At 38.3% G+C, this 7,569-nt stretch overlaps 6 protein-coding genes across 6 annotated transcripts; 5 read left to right on the top strand and 1 right to left on the bottom strand.

The window, feature by feature from the left end:
• Nucleotides 1-509: 509 nt before the first annotated feature.
• On the top strand, nucleotides 510-789 carry JH06_4598 (histone H3; the record flags this gene model as incomplete). Its single annotated transcript, XM_014669836.1, is given in 2 exon segments — nucleotides 510-614; nucleotides 625-789. The coding sequence occupies 2 exon segments, from the start codon at nucleotides 510-512 to the stop codon at nucleotides 787-789; spliced, it is 270 nt and encodes an 89-aa protein (XP_014525322.1).
• A 934-nt stretch (nucleotides 790-1,723) lies between these two features.
• Nucleotides 1,724-3,305, top strand: JH06_4597 (hypothetical protein; the record flags this gene model as incomplete). The annotated part of the gene is given in 7 exon segments (XM_014669835.1): nucleotides 1,724-1,769; nucleotides 1,846-2,101; nucleotides 2,132-2,269; nucleotides 2,300-2,429; nucleotides 2,444-2,503; nucleotides 2,523-2,646; nucleotides 2,677-3,305. 7 exon segments carry the CDS (start codon nucleotides 1,724-1,726, stop codon nucleotides 3,303-3,305), a joined length of 1,383 nt encoding a protein of 460 aa, XP_014525321.1.
• A 25-nt stretch (nucleotides 3,306-3,330) lies between these two features.
• On the bottom strand, nucleotides 3,331-3,999 carry JH06_4596 (hypothetical protein; the record flags this gene model as incomplete). The annotated part of the gene is made up of 6 exons (XM_014669834.1): nucleotides 3,331-3,424; nucleotides 3,454-3,546; nucleotides 3,601-3,678; nucleotides 3,710-3,782; nucleotides 3,812-3,897; nucleotides 3,926-3,999. 6 exons carry the CDS (start codon nucleotides 3,997-3,999, stop codon nucleotides 3,331-3,333), a joined length of 498 nt encoding a protein of 165 aa, XP_014525320.1.
• Nucleotides 4,000-4,326: 327 nt separating this feature from the next.
• Nucleotides 4,327-5,154, top strand: JH06_4595 (hypothetical protein; the record flags this gene model as incomplete). The annotated part of the gene is given in 5 exon segments (XM_014669833.1): nucleotides 4,327-4,491; nucleotides 4,507-4,620; nucleotides 4,651-4,747; nucleotides 4,850-4,930; nucleotides 4,985-5,154. The coding sequence occupies 5 exon segments, from the start codon at nucleotides 4,327-4,329 to the stop codon at nucleotides 5,152-5,154; spliced, it is 627 nt and encodes a 208-aa protein (XP_014525319.1).
• A 27-nt stretch (nucleotides 5,155-5,181) lies between these two features.
• On the top strand, nucleotides 5,182-6,236 carry JH06_4594 (hypothetical protein; the record flags this gene model as incomplete). Its single annotated transcript, XM_014669832.1, has 7 exons — nucleotides 5,182-5,375; nucleotides 5,424-5,454; nucleotides 5,499-5,606; nucleotides 5,636-5,761; nucleotides 5,791-5,868; nucleotides 5,907-6,047; nucleotides 6,069-6,236. 7 exons carry the CDS (start codon nucleotides 5,182-5,184, stop codon nucleotides 6,234-6,236), a joined length of 846 nt encoding a protein of 281 aa, XP_014525318.1.
• Nucleotides 6,237-6,795: 559 nt separating this feature from the next.
• Nucleotides 6,796-7,334, top strand: JH06_4593 (hypothetical protein; the record flags this gene model as incomplete). The annotated part of the gene is made up of 4 exons (XM_014669831.1): nucleotides 6,796-7,002; nucleotides 7,035-7,113; nucleotides 7,141-7,201; nucleotides 7,232-7,334. The coding sequence occupies 4 exons, from the start codon at nucleotides 6,796-6,798 to the stop codon at nucleotides 7,332-7,334; spliced, it is 450 nt and encodes a 149-aa protein (XP_014525317.1).
• Between the last annotated feature and the right edge of the window lie 235 nt (nucleotides 7,335-7,569).

The raw sequence follows: 7,569 nt of genomic DNA, 5'->3' as shown, positions 1-7,569 counted from the left end.
TTTCAGTGAATCTTAATAATGGGCATTTTAATTATCCAATGCGTTTCTCAACCCTTTTTAAATAGGAATTAGTACTTCTGAGAATAGATACGATTCCATGCCATTCTATGATGGAGATGGGAGAATAAACACAACTTGAATGGTTGATCCAGACTAGAAATAACAACAGCTCATGAAAATAAAATTGACCATTTTCACTGATTCATAATGGAGGACTGTTGGAAGAATGTCACTGTATACGAGTAGGATCGCTTTCATTTTAGAGGATTCAAGAAAACCGCTTTGACTCTCTTCCTGTTCTTTATGTATCGTTCTAGTCGTATTCTAAACTATAGGAAATTTCTGGATGTTCTTGCAATAATAACTGTGATGGTAACTGTTCATGTTGCCAGTTATCTCATAGAGCAGGTAGTTTGTATTCTATCTCTATTTATCAGAACATATATTCGACAATCAGGGACGAATTAGAACGGAATTCTTGAAGGAACTTGATTTACTTCCTTCTATCTATGAATGCCATTCACAATGTCGTTGCCATGGATTATTGTGTGGAAATTCATCGCGTGTACTGGATGTTACTTCGTTTGTTGTACGTGTATATGTTCACTGTTACTGTAGATACAGAAAACAAGAGACAAGGGATATGGATTATTTGCTACTGTTGATATTCCTGCAGGAAGTGTTGTTGTTGAGTATGTGGGAGAGGTGATTCGACACAAGGAAGCAAACAAACGACTTGAAGCCAGTGACATGGTCTACATTCTTGAAATACGGGAGCAATACACGTAGTTGACGGAATCCTTTTTAACCGAAGGAATATGACAATTCGTACGTGTATCGATGCAACAAACTTTGGAAATGAGTCTCGTTTTATTAATCATGCTTGTGAATCGAATTGTGGGATTCTTCTTGTAGGTGTATGAACGGGTATAATATGTAGGTCCGAAAAGGATCTATTATCCCGCATGTCTTCTTCATTGCAAAGCGTTTGATAAAGAAAGGAGAGGAAATCACCATTCATTATGGTGGAGTTTCTATACCTTCTAAACGAGTTCCATGTCGCTGTGGATGCTCATCGTGCTGTGGATTTATCCCATTTTCTATTTAGTTCTTGTGTTTTCATGATTGTTTTCTCTTATCTAAGATTTTCTTTGAATATAATCAGGGGATGAAAGATAAGGGTTATGAGAAGAAGAAAAAAGTCTTTAGTGACGATGATGAGAGTATGGAGTCAGATGACCTTAACCAATTGCATGTGAACAAAGAGTACAAGGAAAAGTAAATGAAGTTGGTAATAGTTGAAAGATAGCTTTGAGAAGAGAAAACAACGACAAGAGCTTGCTCGGGCAAGAGAACTGGGGGTTGACCTGAGTGAAGATACGTCGACTGAAGACGAGGGACAAGAACTAACGTAACCACAAGATTTGTTGTTGAGACGTAGTTTTAGGAAGGAAGCTGAAATTTTGAACGTCATTCAGATGATTAAAAACCACGACCCAAAGTTCTTTTTTCTTGACGGTTCCTTATCTTGTAGAATCCATGATAAGGATTTTAAACCTTTTGATAACATGGATAGTGAAGAGGAAGTTCCAAAATCAAAGAGTAGTGGAAAGAAACTGTAGGAGTACAAACAGGAAAACGATCATTAGAACTGCGAAGGATATGATTCGAGAACAAGTTTTATCGTACACACGAAATTCAATAGTAATCATCTAGTGGCAAAATGGCAAGTGATGAAGACTCTGATGATGCAGAACAGCCTCCGAAGAGTTTTGCACAGGAAATGCAAGAACTGAAAGATGAAGTTCTACAGGGAATCAAAGAAGAGGAATATCCTGTGACTAGTTTTCATTAGCTTCCTTCATGTCAGGAATCAAGTCGAGGATGAGGACTCTGAAGATGAATTCTTTACAAAACGAGATACTGCAGAGGAGGATTCTGCTCTATTTCAGGACTACGTGAACAATAACATGGATGAAGAGAAGAAAGAGCGGGTAAAAGGATTCTTAGATGCCAACCCAGAGGATGAAAAGGAGCGTTTCCTTTTGGATTATGTGAAGAACATGCGTTGGAGAGAAGAGGGCGATGATTATGTTCCGAGGTATTATTTCCTCTTAGCTGTTCACTTTAGTTACACAGAGATTGTCGGAACTGAAGCGAAGCCAGAAGAGGATCTTGATGAAGATATTAAGGATATTGATCAACAAGATCGATTCGAGCACCTGTTTAACACACGATTTGAGCAAGACAACTTAGTGATGTATCCGCGGTAAGACTACTTAGGAAGAGTTGATAGTAGTCAGATTGAAGGTTCAATGCGTCGTAAGAAGGATAAGCGAAAGCAAGAACGTGAAGCCAAACGATTATATCCTATCATATTGATTATAAATCATTCCTTCACTACACGAGACAGGAGGATGAGAGAAAACGTCGAGAAGAGGAGTTACGTCGTTTACGTGCATTAAAACGACAGGAGATTGAGAGTAAACTGAATAAAATACGTGTTATTAGTGGTAGGATAGAACAGGGGAGAACCAAATGTAGGGAATAACAAAGTGGAAGGGATTAATCTTGATGAGGATTGGGATCCTGACAAGTATGATAAGGAGATGGAGAGTGTATTTAATGACGATTATTATGCTGAAGGTGATGAAGAAAAAAGCGAATGAGGTATAGATGATCAAGAGGAATTGAAGAAGCCAGATTTGCATTTGGAGGAGATATTTGATGAGGACGAGTTACCTGAAGAGATGGCAGAAATGGACAAGGAGATGGAAGAAGATGATGCATTGTTGAATGATGAAGGCAATAGTGAGGGTGAACCTTCTGGCCATGGGAGTGGTGAAGATAACCTTACTGAAGATGAAACTCCTGAGGACACAGAAGAAGCCAAACAAGCTCGGAAGGAGGCAGAGAAGCTGATGGATGAACTCTACCAATTAGATTATGAAGATATGATTGGTTCAATGCCAGTAAGATTCCACTATACGAAAGTGAAACCTCTCTCATATGGACTGTCAACAGAAGAGATCATGAAAGCTGATGATAAGGATCTACGTCAGTTTGTGTCAATGAAGAAGCTTGCTCCTTATCGTGATCATGATTGGAGGGTATCCAAGGAAAAGGTGGGTAAGTTCAAATCGTTGCTACAGAAGAAACTGAAACGAGAGGAAGAGGAAGAGAAGCAGAGTCGAAAAGAGCAGAAGAAGAATCGCAAAAGAGAGAAGAAAGAGTTTGAAAAGAAGATGAAGGAGAAAGAAGAACGGAAGGCAGCTAAGAAACGAAGTAGAAAGAGAAAGAATTAGTGTGCTTTGTTGTAAACAGTATCAATTAAAAGAAACACTGAGGATCATTCTCTAGCTTCTTCTTTGTTTTATCTAGCCATCTATCCATAATATCAGCAGGGATAATCAATTTATCTCCACTACAACAATAACCACCCATAATGCATACCTTGAATTGCCATAAGATGTAATGAAATTGTATAAATCCTGAGCAACTTTCATGATAGGTAGTTCTCGATCAATAGGATTGGGGATTGCCGAACTCATATTCATTACAAAATCTCCACAAAAGATGAATAGATTTGATCAAATGTACCTTTCTAGGGAAATACCGATTGAAACAGTCTCCAAATGAGAAACTCCCATTGTCTTCCAACCAGTTCGGAAAATACCACTATGAATAACAAAGTAATATAGTATTTTACCTCGGAATACTTGTTGTTACTGTTCCAAGAATCGACCATGTAGATCCACCATTGAACGAGAAATATAATGCAACTAAAATCATATGGTAACAAAGATATCACTTCCGCAATCAGGAATAGAAATACCAGAAACAACAGAGAAACAAATCTCGGATATGGATGAAGGATTAGGAAGGATTGTGACGAATCTACTTTAAAACCATCGAACAATCAAACTTGGTAGTATCGATTTGTTGAAATTGTGTAATCATCGGCAATCCAGGGACAATCAGTACAAACGGCGATGACATGGATAATCACTTCCAAAACAAAATGATACTGAAAGTTGGGATCCCCAATATCATTGGAAGGGCTTTTCCCCGCCAAGAATCCTTATCTAATAATGCGATTTCATGCCACAATACGAGTTCAGTTCTTTGAGACATTCGTCTGTGAGAGTTCTTTACACTACTGACGAGTAGCAACCATTAATTCCCTGGCATCGATATCTGAAACTATTTGCTTCCATATATCCATGAATGGGATTATGACATGTTCTATGCAAGCCGATCACACTTTTTCTGCCTACACAGAATTCAAACTTGTTTGTGAATGCATTCAATTTGACTGTATAGGATATGTTCGACAACTATCTTTCGGAGAGTAATACTGATAATCACATCTATATTGTTTTCAAAACCCAGTCGTTCACAAAGGCGATGAAAAATACAAAGTCTGTGAAGAGTGTTAATATGAAATTGAGTTGCTATCGTGGACTTCCTGGATTGCTCTTTGATATGGAAGTACTAATGAAGTAGTTATATGATGAGAAGATGGTTGATGGAATTAACATTCGGCAAGATATCAATGTGAATGTTCTTCAACAACAAGAGTTTAGTATCTATGATGAACCTAGTGTAACTCCTCCATCTGTTGATTCTTTCTTCTCTTGTTATCTGTAGTTGAAGCTTTGCGTACGCAAGGCAAAAGAATTGAGAGTTGTATTGAGTCGAATGAAGATCGTGGATAAAACGGTGAAAATTGAGGCAAATAACCAAGGTACATTGAAAGTCTCGTACTAATGTGCTTCTTCATCTATCTCTAGAAGCAATAATGTAGCAGTTCTCATGGAAACTACCTTTTCTTCCGTCTTTGCTGTAGATACCGACATGACAACAGTAATATCAATACGGATGCGGATAGAAATCAAATCGTTGATGAAAGCTCTTGCTAGCATTCAAAGTGAACCTAGAGCCATACACTTTTGTACGAATCGATTTTAAGGTTCACTTGTAGGTTTCAATGAGGTTGCAATGATCATCTATGTGATCATGAAGCGAAGCGTTGGAAGCGTCACATATTATATTCCTGGTCAAATAATGGATGATTCCTTTGTTTACTACTACCAAGAGTTCATTCTCGAGTCCATTTTGCCATTTGTATTCCAAGGACATCGCAAGAAATGATTTACCATCTTCATCTTCCATCAGAAAATGTCTGAAGATTACGTTAGTCAGTGTTGCGATAAGGCCTCTGAGTTTATCTTTCGTGGAGAACTTGACAAGGCAACGAAATACTTGAAAAAAGCAATGGATCGCGATCCATCAAATACTCGGGCTCTAGAGTTATTAACAATTATTGCTGGTAAGAAAAGGACAGAAGAAAGCAATTGTACGTTTCGTATTCTGTACTAATCATAGCAAAACAACCAGCCTCTGAATTACGCTTCCGTGAGACTGCAAAACCGAAAGAATCGCCGATTCGAGGTGAGTTTAGTCCAGTGATACCATTTTATGTCAATTACAGATAGGAAGACAAAAAGTTGGCTGACGAAATCAACTCAAAAAACGACTATTACGAGATTCTTGGAATTGAAGTTACAGCTAGTACAGCTGATATCAAGCGTGCATATCGTAAAGTGGGTGATGTCACACTTCTTTCCTATAGCTCGCAAAAGACACTCACCCTGACAAGAACAAGGCTCCTGGGGCAGAAGAAGCATTCAAGAGAGTTGCTGCTGCCTACAGTACCTTAAGCGATGAACAGAAACGTCGTGATTATGATAATAGACCGGTTTCTATTACTGAGAGGTTTCACTGTAGAGGACTTCAGGAGATTCCAATGTATTCAGTGATTCTCAGTCAGCTACCAATGCTGCCCAATATGCTAATTTCACTACAGTTGATGCTGACGATATTTTCCGAATGTTCTTTGGTAGGTACCATTCGTTCGGTACATCCTAGGTGGGGATCCATTTATGGGTGGTGTTCATACTGTCTATCGAACCTATGGAGGAAATGGAGTTCGTACTCATTTCTTCCGACAGCAACCTCAAGGAACTCAGACTCCTGTAATCGTGGTGCCTTCTATTTATTTATAGCCAACTCTGCTTCAGCGGTTGCTTCCTCTTATCATGATTATTGGCTATATGGTTCTGATGTTCTTCCTGAATCGACCTTCGGCCCCCATCTACAGGTACCATTGCAATTTGTTGATGATTCAGTATTCGCCCGTCTGGAGACTATTCTGTGAAGAGAGTCCAACCTGATACGAATCTTCCATATTATGTAACTCGTTCTTTTGATGCATCGCAAAAGAATGTCCTCTCTGTGGAACGCGATCTGTTAGATTATTATTATCAGCAGTTTGAGTTTGCGTGTCTCAAAGAAATTCAATCTGAAAAGAAGGTACATCCATTTTAGACTCTTGACTATTAGAGAGAAGTGCAAAGACCAACAGGGGAACTACCGTACGTGAAGAAAGAGCCAGTAATGTTTAGGAACTGTGCGAAGTACGAGAATGTAAGGAGGGTATTAGAAGAAAAGTTTGGTAATACTTTTTACTGCTCTTCATTTGTAGGGAATTATCGATCTGCTTCCAGGAACAATTTCTTCTTCACCTTTTAATTGTGTTTATATATTGGGTATAGTGTATTCTGTTTTTGTTTCAATCGTACGTTTTTGTTCTAGAATCATGCTTTTCTTCATCTGTTCACAACAAGAGTGTAAGCACATGTACAGTGATTCTTTCTAATCAAGAATCGAAGAAATTCACTTATTTGTGTTATTTCAATCTTGCTCTTCGATTATCATATATAATTCCAACATATGAGTTCTGAAAATAGCACTGAAGAAATAGTAAGGCAGTTGAAGGCCTTTGCCTCTCAATTTACTAAGGGCTTAGCCCCAGAGAATCTTATTACATGTGAAGAGTTATGGAAATTGATGAACGAATCGGATGAATATATCTTGCTTGTCGACACTCGTAGTGATGTGGAGATAAGCGTATCCAAAATCAAGGGTGCTATAACATATGTAATCTCTTTCTATCTTAGAGTGACTTCTAGGCAGAATATATGGAGAGGATGGATAATGAGAACTTTCCCTTTGTTAAAACTGTATTCTATTCAACAATCGGCAAAAGGAGTTGCCATGTAGTAAGTGAACTTCTAGCCAAAGGTGTCAAAGCCTATAGTCTTGAAGGTGGACTCATCAAATGGTGTAATTATGAAAAGTACAAATAAGGATTATTTTGTGATTATAGGGGGGAATTAGTTGATACCAATGGTTCTCCTACACATATGATTCATGTTTTTAATGCTGAATATCGTCCTCTATTCAACTCATCCTATATTTGTGTATACTAACTCCACTAATTGATTAGATGCGTAGCCTTATCGTTTGTTTGTTGTACAATCCAAGGAAGTTGGGATTCCTTTTCTGTACAGAGATCGTTTCACTCCCATTCCCTTTCAGTATTCAATCCTGTAACAAACATGTCATCCATTCACACATAACCATTCGCCATCACCCATTCCCATGTCTAAAAGAAAAAGACTTTCCAAGCACATTAGTAGAACTGCTTTCTAGAATCGACCCACA

The sequence above is a fragment of the Blastocystis sp. subtype 4 genome, assembly GCF_000743755.1.
Source record: "Blastocystis sp. subtype 4 strain WR1 chromosome Unknown seqid_0396, whole genome shotgun sequence".
In the NCBI taxonomy this organism is placed as follows: Eukaryota; class Bigyra; order Opalinata; family Blastocystidae; genus Blastocystis; species Blastocystis sp. subtype 4.
The sequence above is the reverse complement of the archived record's forward strand: the minus strand, read 5'-3'. Positions and strand labels throughout refer to the sequence as shown.